This window comes from Martes martes, assembly GCF_963455335.1.
Source record: "Martes martes genome assembly, chromosome: 7".
Taxonomy (NCBI): Eukaryota; Metazoa; Chordata; class Mammalia; order Carnivora; family Mustelidae; genus Martes; species Martes martes.
In genome coordinates, this window is record NC_137894.1 from 45979918 (window position 1) to 45998989 (window position 19072).

General features: G+C 34.0%; 1 protein-coding gene across 1 annotated transcript in view; it reads right to left on the minus strand.

Moving 5' to 3' along the window:
* DENND4A (DENN domain containing 4A) overlaps nucleotides 1–19072 on the minus strand; it is a 126970-nt gene that overhangs the window by 40445 nt on the left and 67453 nt on the right. Inside the window, exons 10-14 of the mRNA XM_080808513.1 lie at nucleotides 18592–18736; nucleotides 18135–18310; nucleotides 14174–14274; nucleotides 11377–11595; nucleotides 9925–10070 (exon numbers count right to left, since the gene is read on the minus strand). Of these exons, the coding sequence (XP_080664639.1) occupies nucleotides 9925–10070; nucleotides 11377–11595; nucleotides 14174–14274; nucleotides 18135–18310; nucleotides 18592–18736 (787 nt within the window). The remainder of the gene's footprint in view (nucleotides 1–9924; nucleotides 10071–11376; nucleotides 11596–14173; nucleotides 14275–18134; nucleotides 18311–18591; nucleotides 18737–19072) is intronic.

Genomic DNA, 19072 nt, shown 5'->3' on the forward strand with positions numbered 1-19072 from the left:
AAAAAGGACAAGGATAGCTTTAAAAATTCTTTAATTCTTATTAAAAAAAAAAAAAAAGGACACTCAGAGTGTTCTTACATAAATTGTCAGTTATAATTTCACAGTACTACATGCTATAATCTCCAAGATTAAAGAATGTTTTTAATGATATATCCATATAGTGAGCTAGAAAACAATAGATGTTTCAGAATAATTAATGACATGAAAAAATGTTCACAAAGAAATGATAAATGAAGAAAACCCATTTTACATATATTTTGATTCTAATTTTTTAAGAGAGTGAATATGTATGCCATATATATATATGTGTATTTATACACATATATATATACTTGTGGTTTTTCTCTTTCACACATGTATACTCTTATCAAAATGTTACCTCTGGGTAATGGTATTACTGCTTGTCTTTTCCTGATATTGTTATTTTCCAATCAAAAAATAATATGTATTAGCTTTATTGGTTTTTCCAAAAATTACAAAAGTAATCAATCTTCAGAATAAAAGTTGAAGCAAATAAAATTTAATAATACAAATTTAGGCAAAGTAGAATATATTGGTTTTAGAATAAATAGTTATTTAAATTCTGTTGAAGGATAGTTAAAAATCAGTATTAAAAAAGGGTACCTTTCTTTCTAGCCCATCAAAAAAGAACTTTTACACAGTGAAATTAGCAAAGATACAGTAAACTAGATAATCACATACCCTGCTGGTACTCAAAATCGGTAAAGTCTTCTTCAGAAAGCAAGATATATTTAAACACATCTGCCTTATTCTTATTCTAAGAAAATAATCTAACATGAAAAACACCTATCAGCAGTTTTTTTTTGCAGGATTGCAATAGCAGTACACTGGAAATCACCCATATTTCAAAAAAAACAGGTAAAGTATGATAAATAGATGAAATATGCAATCATTAAAAATTAAAGTAATAAAGATCACACACACTTCTCGTTGAACAAGACAAATTAAACACAACAATTTACTTTCAATCCCTCTTGAAATCTCACCAAACTGAGAAGTAAGGGGATTGGAAAAAAACACACACACATACACACAAAACAACAACCCGCAAAGGCAAAATGAACTGGAGAAAGGACAACAGCACAGCTGGAAAAACATTTTAGAAGCTGCAAAGTAGATTGATGTGACCTGTGAAAGCTGAAAGCCACAGATCTGGCACTGGGGAGGGGATAAAGGAGAAAAAGCCAAAAATCTAGCCATTTTGCTCCATAGAGTCCCAGAAAGGTCAGGAATGAAAAGTGCTCGATGACCTTGAAGATGGGAATGGACACGGAGCTGAAGCAGGAGAACTGGTTAAAAGCCTATGTTTAAGGACTCCCAGATCCCTGACCCAACCCAGTATTAGGCCACTACCTCTCCACACCGTGGCCATAGATGAGGTTGGGTCTTTCTGCGTGACCCAGAGAGACTCTAGACTTGAGGACACCAGGCAGAGCCGTGGGAGATGAAGGAGGTTAATAAAAACAGGTGAAGTGAGTAAAAGTCTACATGATACAAGGGAAAGCCCTCAGTTACCTTCCCCATTCTGCTGTGAGAACACTGGCAACCAGGCTTATACTCCTCAGGCTAAAGACTGGAGATAACCTCTTGGGGAAACTAAGCAGCCTAAAAGAAAAGAATTATAGACACTGATCAAACAGGGACTCTAATGAAATACGTGAGTTCTTTTATGACCATCAATCTCATACCTAAGGAAACTCCAAGCCTCACCTTCCCATTAAAGCTCCAGTGAGTTCTTTGTGCCTCATTCTTGAAATACTGACCAAAGATCACACAAGGAAAACTAATAACTTGAAGAAGAGTCAAACAAACAAATATTAAAAGCAACATGTGAGTAAGAAGAAGCAGAGACAGGGGGTATGGAGAGGGTGGTTGGGTTATGAACATTGGGGAGGGTATGTGAAATGGTGAGTGCTGTGAAGTGTGTAAGCCTGACAATTCACAGACCTGTACCCCTGGGGCAAATAATACATTATATGTTAATAAAAATAATTAATAAAATTTAAAAATGCAATTGGGAAAAAAAAAAGAAGCAGAGACAGTGCAGAGGGAAAAACTGCTCAAAATAACTAAAACGAATAAGCCTACATCCATGATAAGAAGATGTTATAAAAAAAGAGACTTAGAGAAATTATAAATGTGACAGAAGTAAAAATTATACTACAAAAGTTGGAAAAATAAACTTGAAGAAATCTCCCAGAAAGTGGAGATGAAAAACAGAGAGACAGAACATGGGATGAAAAAAGTTAAGAGTATCAGGATAGGAAGGCCAGTGTCCAAATAGTACATACTTCAGAAAAGGAGAACTGAAGAAATGGAGTAAAGAAAGAATGGGATGCAGGAAAATTGCCCAGAATCTGAAGAAAATGAGTCCATAGAGTAAAAGGGCCTGCACGTATTAACTCAACGCAAAAAAGATGGCCTCCACCAGGCATAACCTTATGAAATTTTAGAACGTCAAGGATCTTAAATGCTTTCAGAGAGAAGAAGAAATCAAGTACAAAAGGCAGAACACTAGACCAAATGGTATTCTCAACAATAACATTTGGAGCTGGGAGATTTTAAAATTTTAAATCAGCCAAATTAGCAATCAAGTATTGGGAGAGAATAAAGACATTTACAGACAGGTAAGGCATCAAAAAATGTTTATCTCTCATATACGCTCTCTCACTAAGCTATTGGGAGATGTGCTCCATCAAAAGGAAATACACTAAGAAAAAAGTTACTAAAGCCAGAAAGCAGGGGATCCAACTCTGGAGAGAAGTCAATATAAGTTCCAAGACGATGGTGAAGGAAAAAACCAGGATGATAGAGTAGCAAGCAATCAGTTCAGACTGCAATACACACGGAAATTGCCAGCAAAAGTTAAAAAAAAAATCAACTGGATAGATTACCTGATATGTTGGAAAAACTGAGATTTTTAGATTTTCCACTTTTGTAGAAAAGTTTGGAGATGAATTAATAGACACAAAACCAGAAAATACAGTAATTATTAACTTCGGAGAAAACAAAATCCATGCATGAAAGAAAATCTAATTACTATATATGTGGCCTAGCTGGGATGATATGCAAAGTGATAATAATATTAACACCGAACAACAATTTGAGCAAAATTCCTTATAATGACACTGGGAGAATTCAGGTGGTGTGGTAGGTATGACATTAATGGATAATACATAAAACAGTAATGGATAATTAATGGATAATACATAAGACAATCAGCAGCAATAAAAACATGTTATTTGGAAATCTTAACGTAAAAAGCTGAAGAAATGGATAAAAGAGATGGAAAGAAATGGATGAAAGTAGTTGCCTTTGGGGAGTAAAAACTAGGGGCAGGAAGGAATGAGACCAAAGCCTTAGAAAATTATTTGACTTTTTAAATTGTTATGTTAATTGTTATGTTTTACTGTAGCAAAAATGAAAATTTCCTTTTATGAGATTTGACAATGATATTAAAAATGTCTATAAGATCTGGTTGTATAAAAAATTGGGAAACTATACTAAAATTATGTAAAAAAACACTGAAAGTAAAGGGCACTGGGCTTTACAGAGTTTTTTCTCTCTTTCATTTTCCACACTTCCTGTTTTGTTAGTCATTTAATAATATTGTTAAAAATTAAACTTTCAATAAAAACAGAGAACACCTGAGCCATTATCAGCAAACTGAGCAGTATTTTAAAAACAACAGTATTAGGAATATGTCAATAACTCAAATCATAGGTAACCCAATAGGATACAGTTTTCATGGGCAACCCAAGAACAATGAGAAGCTCTACACACAAACATTTGTTGCAGATGAAATGTGGTTGATCTAATTATAAGGGCAGCAATGATAATGAAGAAGAAGAGATAGTTAAATACCCAAGGTCACTGGAAAGAAAGGTGGAAACTACTCCTGTCTCCATGATTGAACATTATGAGAGCGAAATGCTTGTCTATGAACGATAGATGTTTTTACATTTTTGTTTATTTGTTATTTATTCTTTTAAAATTTATTTGTCACAGAGAGAGAGAGAGAGCAGAGAGAGCCAGAGAGAAGATGTGTGGGGGAGGGGCAGAGGGAGAAGCTAGAGAAGTGGGAGAAGCAAGGAGTCTCTGAGCAGGGAGCCTGTGGGTTGGGTGTGGGGGGGGTGGTTTGCTGATCCCAGGATCCTGGGATCATGACCTGAGCCCAAGGTAGACACTTAACCGACCAAGCCACCCAGGCACTCCTAAATTTCCAGCCACTTGGATCACACAGAAAAAAACCTGTATGAGGACAGCTGTTCTAATTCTCAGCACTATAAAGTCTATTAAAATACTTTGCAGATTCAGTACCCTGGGAAAAGATATTTCCCTTAACTTGTATACCAATAAAATCGCATTTCAACATTATAAAAACAGTCATGCTATATACATCCTACATGTATCAGTTGGCCATTTCTGTCTTTTGGAAAGCACAGTGACATCTGCCCATTGGAAGAAAAAGAAATCCAACACCCACGACAGGATAAAATTAAAATAATTTTCATATTCTCTTCATATTTTTTCTATAAGACATTAATATACTTAGAGAACACTGCAGAGGGATGCTTGGGAGACTAAGAAAAATCTTACCAGACTATCTGTTAAACAAAACTGCCCTTAGTTAAGAACCCTCCTATAGGAACAGATTGTAAGGATTTAAAATATAATCATATGAAGAACAAGAACACATGGTTCTTAAATTAGTCATAAATGAAGCTCAAATAATTCTCATACATTGTTTCTCATAGTCCTATTCAGTATTACCCACTCTAGTTTCCTAAAGTTGGGCAAATGTTTTCTGTTTGAATATGCAAAGACTGAAAGAGGAATATGTCTAATTCCTATTCATTCTTCGTCATGGATTGACTTAGGTAGTTAATGTATATATAATATTTTATATATAATTTATATTAAAAATATATATAAATATATAATATGTAATTTATATATATAAATATTACTTATTTCCCATAGCTAAATTACCAGAGGCAAGAGGATCTGTTCACTTACGTGATTAAAAGTCACCCAACTAAGAAACAACCCCACATAAATGATTATTTAAAAGTATTATTGATATTCATAAAACATTTGCAGATTAAAAGCAAGTACTCACTTGCTTTACTAGGCATACTTGAACTGTGATATTAAAATATGAAATGTACTAACAGTACTGTATAATTATTTACTATTTCAGAGAGTTCTGCTTAACAAAACTAGGAATACAATTAACCTCTCTAACTGCATATGAAGGTTATTAAGATGTATTTTGGATCTTGTGACATTTTATTATTTCCTCTAATAAAAAACTTCTTGAATTATAATAAAGCACATACAAGTAACTATGTTTTAGTCAGTTAATTTTCAGTTTTAATTTTCTTAGTCACTAAAATCTTTAAGTGCAACATGATTCCATTATATATAAGTGATCTTTTGTTGGATCTAGATTTTGAGCAGGTGAATAGCATTTCAGGAAAATAATCTGTCTAGAAACAGTGGTTACACATTAAACAGGATTGGCTTTTTTTTTTGACAGAATGTATATTCTTTAAGCGATTATTCTCATCAAGTCCTGCACTGACTCTAAGTAAATAGCAGGTGACCTACTTCCAGAAATTCCTAGACAATATAATCTAGTAATTATCAGTGATAAAATATCCTTCTTAGAACATGATGCCCTAGGTACCTAGTAGAAGTGTTATATGTCTTACAATATTGAGTATTTTAAAAACCATGTGATACTGACATTACTGTATGAATTCTTAGCTGAAACACAAACTTATGAACAGGGTCCATAAAATGAATAGAAAAAGAGAACAAGATTTCTTGTCTTCTGCATGGTTAATTGGATTCCCACAACAAATTCAGTGTTCCCATGTGGATTAATCAATGTATTGGCTTAAGTATCCTATTAGCAAAACTCTGATCACTAGTTCAGTCCCTTATGATTAATTAGCTTGGCAGAGGAACAAACTGTTACATGAATGTGTGTCACTGTTCACAACGCAAGCTCAATGAGCATATATGGATGACCACTGAAGTCCGGCACCACAGGGGAAAACTTCCACCAAAGTGCATAATGGTGTAAGAAACATCTCTCTCTCTCTCTTTTTTAAAATAGGCTCTACGCCCAACATGGGGCTTGAACTCATGACCCTCAGATAAAGAGTCACGTGCTCTACCTCCTCAGCCAGCTAGACACCTCCAGAAACATCATTTTTTATATAAAACCAACCAATTATTCCTATAAAAAAGGATAAAGAAATTATGTTTTAAAGCACACTTTTCTGTTTACCACACACCTTTCTATTTATTTACTCTTTCTATTAAGCACCAAATAAGGCAAACCTACAGATTTGATTAAGATAAGTGAAAGCCAAATTCTTGGCACAATGCTTCAATGAAAATAAAACTGTCAAGGAGCTACCTCTCAAAATAAACAGGATTTTGAAGCTCTATATAGGCAGAGTTCAGCCTACAAAGAAGGCAGGGTTCTAAAAGCCCACTTCTAAATAGAGTATTCAAAATCAGGTTGATAGAAATGGTCTCTGTTTTGGATCATGGTCATATGGAAATCTTATTTGCCAAAACTCTTCAAACTGTACATTTCAGAGGTGCAATTTACTATGTGTATATTATATCTCAAAATAAACTTTGGTTTTTAAAACATGTCCTAAAAGGTGATTTCGGTACCATTCCTCCAAAAAGAAAATTTAATATATATTTCTAGCAGAACACTGAAGCCCTGCACCATTTGAACCACAGCTAATCATTTACATCCGTGTTTCTATGAAAAAATGAATTTTGAGTTCTAAGTGGATAATGGCATATATCCATTTTTTCCCCCAACTCCAAAGCATTTCAAGAACTAGGGTGATTATTTCTAGGCACCTTAACATTCTCTATCAGCACAAGCAACAGTATTTCTCTACATCATTCATCCATCAAGTGTTCTAAATGGAAGGATCTTAACTTGTTCTTGTTCTTCATATGTATAAGTCATTCAAAAGTCAAACATTTCTTTGTCATGAAATGATAAAACCAAATGAATGGCCATTGTATAAAATAAAAAATTGGCAAAATATAAAAAGTTGTCAATAGAAAAAAAGTTTTCTACTTTTTAGTTCATCCAATACTACTTTGAACACTGGGAAATATTCAAAGTGATCTCTCCTCACAATGTATTTTAAACATAGGTAAGAAAACAACACAGAAAGACTAGATGACTTGTCTCAAATCACAAGGATAAGAGCTGAGACTCAAGTAGTCCTTATTCCCAAGGCAGTGTTTTTCCTATTACATCTGATATAGTTAGAATCATTTCTCATTTTTATAAGACATATTTGGTACTGATTTAATAGTTAGTAAAAAACACTTTCGAGTCCAACTCAGAACTGAGCCAATTTCTGAATACTGAGGGATGAGCTGTATTTTGGCTGTTATGCCCCCTGCCCTCAAAAATCACTGATTTTCTTTCAGTCACATAAATTTGAACATGATGGACTTCTTTAAATAACCTTACAAGTATAACCTATTGAGTAAATATATGCCAAAGCTTTGCTCTCTCCCTTTCTTCTATTGTCACGGGCATAAAATCATGAACATTATGTACGTATAGTCACAAATTTATACGAGAGTTTCAAGTATAGTAACTTTTCAAGTACAAACAAGTCTTCCCCTTTAATCTTTACAGAGTAAATTGCTGGCCTGATGACCCACCACCCCTGAATGCTTTAGTGTGTACTTCCTACAAACAATGACATTCTCTTATCTAACCATAACATAGCATGAAAATGTAGAAATTAACATGTTACACTACTACGGTCTAATCCTCAAACTACATACACATTTTAATGATTACATTAATAATGTTCTGCCTAAAGCATCCAATTCTGAACTATATATTGTATTTGCTTGTCAAGTCTCTTCAGTTTCCTTCACCTTTGAACAGTTTCTCAATTTTTCCTTTATTTTCTTAACCCTGACCATTCATGGATTACAGAATAGGTATTTTGTAGAATGTCACTTCATTTGAGTTTGTGTGAAATTTCCTTAAGATTATGTAGGTTATATGCATCTTTGGCAGAAATATCATAGAGTTGTTGTATTCTCACTGTGGCCTATTATAGGTGTATAATGCTGATTTGTTCCACTACTGATGACATTCACTTTGATTAGATAAAAGTGGGGTCCGCCAGGCATTCTGTTCCATCATAAAGTTACTCTTTCTTTCCCCTTTTGTAATGAATGCATATTTTGTGCAGAGGTACTTTGAAATTAAAGTCCTGTTTCTCATCAGACTCTCTTGATTGATATCTGTGTAGACTCATAGTTTCCTATTTTTTTCAATGGGTTATGATCTCTAACATTTGATGTTCAAGTTGTTCCAGATGTAATCAGTGGGAGTCCCTCAAGCTGGCTTGTGTGTGTGTGTGTGTGTGTGCGTGTGTGTGCGCATGAACACACACATGCACATGCATCTGCCTGTATATGTGTGCTGTTGTTTTAAAAAACACATCTCCATTATTGGAGCGATTTCTTGTTTTCCAGCACAAGATATTTCAGGGCTCATTTCGTACTTTCCTTGCCCTAGACCCAATCATTTCTCCAAGGAGTCCTAATTTCTTTTAATGGAGAATGGTATTTAGAAGCCAAAATCTGTGCATTTGGTGTACTCACTGCTATTGGAGATGGCTGCTCTCAGGTCCTATTGTACAGAGCTAGGGAGTATATGTTCACACAAAGACACACGCACTTATATCTATACTTATTTCTATTTTTTTTCTATACATATTGAATACCAATGATACATCAAGCCTCCAATTCCATTCTAATACCTCAGGGTTCATTCAGGTTTTCTCCTTTTCTGTATTACTTAGTCCCTTCTTTGACAGTGAGTAACTTCATTGTTCTTAACATATTTACTTATTTGACCCATTTCCCCATATGCTATATTCTCCCATCTCCACCACCACCCTTCCCCACATATATGACTTCTTCACCCTAATTTGGCTTCAACAACTACTTCCAGACCATCCCCTACCCCCATCAAGCTGGCATCTTCCTCATCCATATCAAACTCTGATACCCCATTAGCTACCCCTACTCAGTAGAGATACTCTCCTTACCTTGCTCAGACTCTGATACTCCATGCTGTTTCTGCACGGATACTCTTCTCATCCTTCCCCTAGCATGGACACTCTTTTTATTCTCTCATCCTCTGATTTTTCTCTATGCTAGGTCACCCCTTGCATGGATGTTGTCTTCACCTGTCTTGGGCTCCATTACCCAATGCTAGGCTGCTCTTCCTTCTTCACCCCATTCAGGTTTTGACACCCCACTCCTGGCCACTGTTCCCAACCTCCTTTCTGTTCAGTAGGGATACCCACCTTGCTCCATCCCACCTAATGATATTAGGACTGAAGGGGAAGGGAAGGTTTCACACACAAATTTAAAATACCACAATTAATTCACTTAATTTAAGCTACAAACTCACTTCCAAATTGTAAATATATTCAAGTAAAATATTCATTATGCTCTACACCTACTCTCAGCATATGGCAGTCCTCAAAAAGGAAAGGTGAAAATTAAGGATGTTCAAGTTAGAGGTCCACACACTTGGAGAGAAGTCCTATAGTCTATAAGTGGGCAGGCAAGGTTACATACCTGAGTGCTAAAATAAAACTGATAATTCAGTAAAATCCTGCAAGGTACTCCGAAAAGGTGCTCTTTAGTATCTAGTAGACCCAACAGAACTTACATAATAAAGAGTCAATGATGAAATGGAATGAACTTAGATATTGTTAAAAGGATAAAAGTTAAATAGAAATATAACTCAGAACATTTAAAACAATCACACAAAATAAGTCAGGGCACTGTAGACATACTATTACTTACTTTATCTACACAATCATCAAAAAATGCCAGGCTTGCATCTTTATCACTGACAAAAGAACATTCCTCAATGAAGCGAATGAACATTTGTGTTTTGGTCATCATGCTATAGAATTTTTGATGTGACCGGTCCCGGCTTCTTAAGAAAGCTGTTCAACATAAATTCATACTGTCACAAAATATAGCACCATTCAAAGATTCATTAAATTTTAAGCCAGGAGAAACCTGATTAACCACATACCCCCTCAACCCACCACTTTGAAGAAAAAGAAATGAAGACGCCTGAGAAGAGACATGACCTGAAAAAGACAGCAACAGGAAGGGAACTTCAATCCAGATCTTTCAAATCCTCACCCAGAATTGTCTCTGTGGTCTCCTCACTACCTTGAAGATTACACATAAAGTAGCAAATCTGAAAGCATGCTTAAAATTCCTTTTTTCCTTGAGCAGGTGTTGCATGCTGTATGCTCATGGCATGCTCTCTATGTATTTGGCTTTCTCAAAGCCCCAGTTACATTTCTTTTAGTATTTGTTTATGTCTGTGTCTTACTGAAACAGAGTAAAAATTTACTTCCTGATTTCATGCTCCACGTTGCTCGCTGTGGTCAGTTACAGCACATTTGGGCCTTTTTTGGGGCCCATAGACTCAAATTATTTCCATCTGTTCTCTCTGCTTAAAATTGTCTTCTACTTTTCTTCTGTGTGGCTAATTTCTACTCATCCCTGAGACCATGGCTCAGACATAAATTCCTCGGAAGGGATTTCTGTGATTTTAAGTTGTGAAATAAAGTGTTCATTCATATATTTTCAAATTGCTTATCTTCTTGCCTATAAGCTCAACGGGAGAAGTGACCATGTCTCTCTCTCTCTCTCTTTTTTTTTTTGTGACCATGTGTCTTCTGCATACCACTATATACTTAGCATTTAGAGAAACTCAATATATGCTTATTAAATGAATTTCTCTTGCAAATGTTATATACCACAAAAGAAAAATACATATGTATTATGACAGAAATTGCACTCCAGGGCTCTCTAACTTCTTTTGCTTCAGGGCACAGACAGAAAGTAATATTTATAGAGCACACTGAAGTAAAATGAACAAGGCTGCCCATGCCTGGAGGTGGCCATCCCAGGGGGTCCTCTGAGTGCCCGACATTGCCCAGCTGCTCTGAAAGCTAAAAATATCAGTATCTCAACATATCTGTGACACAACATTTCTACATGGTTAGGAAGCTCTATGCTTTTCAAATATTTAGCTAATGGGATTAGAACTAATGTGCCCAAGAAATAACTAGTTTTGTGGAGATGGAGTACCAACAAAGTCAATCTTCACATATTCCCAAAATAGGTATGTGTTTTTATAAACATGAGCTATTAATTAACACAGAAAGCAACTGAATCATCATAAGGTTAAACTCAATAAAATGAAAAGTATAAAACTATACAATCACTCACCTTGTAGGGCAAAAAGAGAGGATGCATCTGTGGCTGTCTCAGACGGGGCCTGTGTTATTGGTCTTAAGTATGATCTATAACCTTTTAAGATAGAGGCCATGAAATACAAAAATGCCTCTTGGATTTCCAGATCTATCATATGCAACCTTTTTCCAGAATTAAAATCATAGTCATTCATTGCTAAGTCCATTAGTCCATCGTCTCTTGGTCTCTGCTGCACTGTGAAGAAAATCAGTTTGAGTGGTTTTTCCAAACTGTTGAAACCAATGTTCATAATGATATCAATATAAATTCATTATATAGGTAAGTCAAGTCATTCTGCTGTATGCCTTAAACTTATACAGTCCTGTATGTCAATTATATCTCAATGAAATTGAAAGAAATAAATGTGCTGTTTTCAAAAGGTCTCAAGACACCTGAACTCTGTGTTTATACAACTTTATAATAGGTAAACCCTGGCAAAGCTTGCTACATCACTTTTTAGGCTCTGCTGCATATATTTCAACCAAAGTAAATATAAAATTATTTGTTTATCTGACAACCATCAAAAAAATTCATGTTCTGAAGCAACTACATATAAACTAATAAATGAAAATCATAGCAACCATATCAGCAGGATACAGGGGTAAATGCATTAGTCCTATCTCTGCCCACCGCCCACTCCTTTTAAAAAATATAAGTGCCTACAGGAAAAACACATGAGGATTAAAATGTGAAAAACAGCTCTTCCTCTTCCTGAACAATTCAATGCTAAAGCCATTAGTAGTAAAATAACAAATTCACAATAGAGAGGCCTGGTAGACGCCACCTTAAGTGCACAAAGTAGACATCGTCATAAATTATGGGACATATGGTAAGGATGGTAAGGATCCTAGGTAAGGATGCTAGGAAAGGAACATAATGTCACTTCTGCGATATTCTTGCCAAAGACATCTGACCTGTATTTACCATGAGGAAAACCCACATCATGGACCATTCTATGATAGGAAGTATCATCTTCAAAGGTATCAAGAAGAAGAAGGAAAAATCAAGGAACTGTTCAGAGAAAAGGAGACTAAAGAGACTTGAAACTAAATTATAACACCTGATTTGGAAATGGATTACTTTGCTATAAAGAACATTATTATGATAACTGATGAAACTAGAATCTGGTCTGTGGATAAAGATGACAGTCACGCTCAATGATAATTTCCTGATTTTCATGGTTATATTGCACTGATACAGAAGAATATGTTTTTTGGTAGGAAATATATTCCATTTGGAGGTGATGGGGCATCTATTCTCAAAGGTCAGGGAAATATCCATGATTGTTTTAAAATTTAAAAACTTTTTAAAATATGAGGAACAATAAATTATCTTAGAGAGTTTTTCTTTTCTTTCTGGAGTTGTTATTGTCCAAAAAAGTAACAGTACTAGGAAGAATGATACAGAAGGCCTAGATTTTAATCCTAACTTCATCCTTGTTAACTGTATGATCTCTGACAAGCTATTTTACCTCCCTCAACTTATGTATGTGAAAGTGTTCTGAAGCTGTAAAGTATTACACAATCTTTAACTACCAGTACTATTTAAAAGCTTATAGTTTTAAGATTCTGCCCTTCAGTTGAGCTGGATGGGCTATTTCACTGATTTTAATAATATTTTAAATATTGCTACAAAAGCTGCTGGACTTCTCAGCCACTTAAAAGAAGTACATGCCCTGTTAGAGACCAACGAAGTAGTTAGCTTAACTAAAATTCTATACATAATTTATTTGTTCTATAAGATAAAAAGTTGTTCTATTGGGATGTCACCATATCCCAGTCCTTACAAGCTGCTCCAAATCAACTGTTTAAGGTTTGCTTTGGAAACATTGTCTTCTTCCATGCCTATTTCCAAATATACAGGCACTTTGAACCCTCAAGGATATAGTCCCCTTCCTATGCTTACATTTCACCTAATACATAAATGAAAACCTCAAATATTGCTGTATCATCACTGACCATTTTTTCACACAGTAATTTAGTAAGTATTAAATTATGGGCCCTGATTGGGCTGTCGTTATAAAATACCAAGAGGATTAGATAAATGATAAATACATAAATGAGAACCTCAAATATTGCTACACCATCACTGACCATTTTTCATACAATAAGTTTTAATTTATGGGCCCTGAATGAGCCACTGTTATAAAATACCAAGAGGATTAAAGAAATGAAGGTTTAATTCTTCTTATCAGTACTTCTGGATCACTGACAAGGTATTCTTATATAAGCTTTTTACTGAAGTATTCCATATCCTAATCAATTTTCATTTTGATTAATTTCTTAATGCATTTGGCAAGCTTCTATTTTCAAATTATTTGAGGTAAGCATAGCATTAATCCATGAAAGGTGAAAAGGATATGACCCAGCTCTCACCCCATCAAAATCATCAGGATTTTCTAATTTAAACCATCTGTCTTAAATTTTCAAAACTAAACTTCTATTCTATGTATGAAGAAAATATACAAGTGGAAACCCTTATTTTTCCCCTGGCATTTCAATAATGGTAAAATTAAAGAAAACAATGACCTTAACCTCTTTTTGAATTTTATTATTCTAAAATGGTTCTATGAAAATGTAGTAGATATAAAATATAAATTTTATAAATTTCCTATTCAGCTTCTAACAAATTTTGCTTTAACGTTCATTTGCCCTTAAGATTATAAAAACAGTTCCCTCAGATAAAATAAACAGTATCCTTTTACAAGTAAGGCAAAGTAACTGGAGTTCTTTTTCAGATTAAATTACTTCCTTTAATTAAGTTATACACTTACATTTTGCCAACTGCTGGTGCAAATTATTCAGAGTGTTCATCAGATTTTTACATGGTTTCTTTGGAAGTATCTTCCAGGCTACGTTTTTCTTGTCACCAGTTCTGAGATTAAATGACAACAATAATATATTTGTTAGGTGGACTTTTTTTTTGCTATACAAAAAAAGGGAAAAGAGAAAATACATTGAACAAAGAATAAAACATACAAAAAATTCTAATTAATAGGAGAAAAATACTCAGGGTAAGTTGGGATGCAGAATATTTAAAAATTAATTCACATGAGGGAAGAACCTTGTAATAAATATAGCTCAAAAATTTATAATTAAGTCAGTACGGAGTAAATACCACTTGCATTATTATCATGCCAATCACTATACACTTAATATGGCGGTCATTACTCAAAACCCCATTTAAGAGACTTTAGATACCTAAATATTGGGAAAATTCTACCAATGAGAGGTTTTTTTCTTATAGACTCTAAGAAAAAGCACTGTGGAAAACTTGAACTCCTATAGGAAAAATGAACTGATGATTCAGAAAGCTTATCAAAATTCTTGAGTATATTTAAATACTGAGTTTCTTAGTTTCCTACAAGTAAAATTTGTTTTTGTTTCAGAAAAGTAAAATTTGTTTTTGTTTCTTTCTTTAATCTATAATATTAAATTATTTGGATAAAGGATAACATTCCAAAATACTTTTATAACTATAAAAGAGGATATCTGCTTGAAAGTGGTAGCTTTGTTTCTAGGACAAACTCCTACACTCTCCTTTATGACAATTATTGTAACATGGTTGTTCCTCAAACCACACAAGGGGTAAGAGAAGAAAAGAGACAGTGATAAAACACCATAAAGCTTTTAGACTTAACTATAGCTTTGTTGATTTCATTCTTTATTAAATCTTTTTATACTTTAAAAGCTATGAGTACCTTCTTTTTTTTAAAAGAAAACTTGAAAAATGGAGAGAAAAATAAGAAAAGTAAATCACTCATGTTCTAAAGACAATCATAAAGTCCAGGTGTGCAGTGGAAGTTGAATTTTTTTTTTTTTGTTCTCTGTACTTCCAACAGAACAAAAAGGGCAAAATTATCACCTTGGAAACTAAACAAAGAAAAAAGAATGGATGGGAAAGCTTAGGCTGACAAAGAACCACTGTCTTGGAATCTACCCTATCTTTCTACAAATGAGGATAAAAACACAGAGAGGACAGGGTCAACTGCAGATGGCCCTCAGTGAAGGTTATATTTCATTTATAATGTGACCAGGGGCATGGAATCCTGCATTACAGTGAGAATACAATGTAGAACACTTTTTACATTATTTTTTCTTGGTAAAACTTTGCAACACAGCACTCCCACTGTACCTTGTTCATTGTGTGAGTGCCTGCTTTATAAACTAGATTATGAGCAACAGGAGAAAGGAGTGTACTTGGTTTGCCTTTTTATTCCCAGTACCTAGCAAAAAAGGGAGTTCAAGATATATCTGTAGTACAAATGAGCAGAATCTTGGTATCTGTGCATTACATCTAATTTCTATAATTTATTCACATAACTTCCTCCTCTTGCCCTTGATGTCGTCATTCTAAAACTTGGCTGGGTAGGAGAGTCTTAATTTAGTACCTGAGTTTGAGTCTATGATAACCCTCTGCATTTTTATTCATGGTGACTTCCACTTACAAGATTACTGTTACATAAATAGCCAATAATTAGTGGCAGAGGTACTGGTTTTGGAGCTGGACAGTGATGGTTTCAAAATCCAGCTGGCAGTAGATATTATCTATGAGCCTTCTTCTGATAAATTACTTAAAAATCTAAGCTTTGGTTTCCTTACCTGTCAGAGGAGTTAATAAAAACTACCTCACAAAATACAAAGAATAAGATGAGATAACATAGGTTATGTATATAGCTTTATGCCTAGTACATACCAGATATTAATTTCCCTTTCTTCAAAAATTTATTGACATGCATAACATACTCTGTATTCTATGTATCTAAGAGAGGGCAAAAGAAACCAAAATTGCATATTCAGAACGTGTTTTTCTTTCAAATTTCAGATTGAGGTTCCAGAAATTCTGGATGAAGGAAAGTAGAAAGCTGTTAGTTCACTAGTTTAGTCCTTCTATAGGCGATAATAACAAGAAGGAAGACTGCTGATGAGTGCAAATGACTCATGTTTTCTTTCATTCTTTAACTCATTAGTGATCAAAACAAAAACACAAAGTTAAAAAATTCTTTTAACAGACTGGAAAGTATAAAAGAGGGTAAATGTAATTTATTACCATAATAAATACAATATATACTAATTTACCACCCTTCATTTCAATTTTTAAAACATTGTGTCATGTAACAACTGGCAAAGAAAAGAGATATTACTTTAATATTTAAAGAATTAAATATTCCTGGTAATGAATGACATGTTCCTGGTAAAGAATCTTTGATTCTGTAAACCCATATAATAAAATGCTTTTATGCATAAAGTATATCCCATATTTTCTTGGTTAAGCATTGTCTGAAAAAAATTTTTTGATAGTATATATGCTTTATAACAGAAAAGTATTCTCTTGCTATAATATATTATTTATCATTTTACATATTTTTTATATTATATATTATTTTTCCTATAATAAAAAGCCATTTTTTTCTAGTGGTTTAGGCACTTGAGGTTTCAACATATGACAAGATTAGAATTAACATATGATTATAGAATTAAATCAAAAGGCTTTAATATGAAATATGCTTATTAAAAATGGAGTAAAATCTATTGCACATACACATATTTAAGTTGTAAAAGGTGCACCAGCTTTTGGGCTTTACTGATAGACTAACTCATAGTTATTTTAAGTATGTCCTGTGAATGCAATGTGGTCATTGCATCAATTTCCTCTTCCCTGAATAGCTCAAGTATGATTAAATTGAAAATAAAGGGTACAAGAGAACAACTGAATTATAAAAAAAAACTATAAAAATAGAGCTCCAGTAGTTACAACTTTAATATTATTCCAATAAAAAAAGGAAACTTACAAAGTCCTAATATTCCTAAAGTATAAAGGTGATAAAATCATGTATAATTTAAAAGTTATTTTAAAAATTTGAAGCAGTATATAAATTTTTCTTGAAGTGTTAGCATTCTAAGAGTATTACACAAGACTTAGAAATAGAATTGAAATATCAAGGTATAGTACTCCAATTCAATTTGTGATTTCACCCATACTTATCTGGAAAATGGAAAATAAATTCTTCTTCTTTTTTTTTTTTTAAAGATTTTATTTATCTATTTGACAGAGAGAGAGATCACAAGTAGGCAGAGAGGCAGGCAGAGAGAGAGGGAGAAGCAGGCTCCCCGCCGAGCAGAAACCCTGATGCGGGCCTCGATCCCAGGACCCTGAGATCATGACCTGAGCGGAAGGCAGAGGCTTAACCCACTGAGCCACCCAGGCGCCCCAATTCTTCTGTTTTTAACCTCAATTTCACTTCCGCTAAATTTCTAAGTATAAGATTGTAATAATGTTTCTTAAATATTTAAATATCTGAGGATTAAATATTTATTTTCTTTACAGTAAAACCTAAAACCCTAATCTATCCCACTGAACAGTACAAGTTGGGGGAGTCTGGGTGGTTCAGTTGGTTAAGTATCTGACTCTTGATTTTGGTTCAGGTCATGATCGCAGGGTGGTAAGATCCAGCTCCATGCTAGGCTCTGGGTTCAGCATGGAGTCTGCTTGAGATTCTCTCCCTCTACTCCTGTCCCTTCCCCAGTTCTCACACTCTCATTCTCTCTCTCTAAAATAAAAAAAATCTGGAAAAAAAAAGAATAGTACAAGTTGATTCAAAGATGGTAATAACCCCAAATACAAAAACAATATAGCTCAAAAGAATTCTAATTAGCATTCAAAAAATATACAATTACATATGTACACTATGAAGTTGTAATTTACTGGGTATAGAATCACTACAATGTACTTACTGAGAAATGGTGTTGGTATCTAGGTCAACACAACTAACATCTGGAGGAGGATCATAGAGATCAAAATATCTTGAATCAATTCCTACTATGAATGGACATGGTGCACTCAAGACATCTGCTAAAGCCAACGGGCAGAGAGGAACATACGGGCATGGCCAGTGGAAAGGGAAAATCATCTTGGGTAAACAAAAGACAGGATAATATTCAGCTGTTTGACAATAAAGCATAATTTATCAGCACACACAAAAAACTGTCTTTTAAATATTCATACCTAAAGTCTAGCATTTGATAACAAATTAAATAATTATAATATTAATGGTTAGGAAATTAACATTTTTTCACAACATAAAAATTCATTACTCCCTGAATTTTAGCTAAGTCCTAAAGTAGCTTTAAATTAAATGAATAAATTAGGTTTAGAATGAAATTGATTGCCAATAAGAACTCTGATACTCACAGACACTAATGCTTCTGTCACACTAGTAAGCACGGAAGGCCGTAAGGAATGGATGAGAATCTTATGTTCTGTTACTGCAAACACCAGTAGTGTCACAGCATTTTCAGGACCTAAATTTTGAAGTAGTGTTGAAAACTTGCCACCACTGTCAATCCAAACAAAAATACACAATTAAAAAAAATTTCAAATACCTCATTATCCAAAATAGTGAAAAAAGGTCATGATTAGTGTAGGATTATATTATTTATTCAACTTTAAATCTGATTGCTGCCCTTATGTGTGGAAAAATGTCACCAGAAACACATTATGAAAACAATGAAGTTTTCTGAGGTTTCAGTATTCAATTTTTCTGCATTGTATTCAATATAGAAAATGAAAAGTCATTTTCTTCTTTTTAGAAAAAGATTTGTTATGCAGATAATGTCCAAGTAAAGAATTCAATCTATAAGAGGGATATTTTAGTTGAAAGCATATTTGTTTA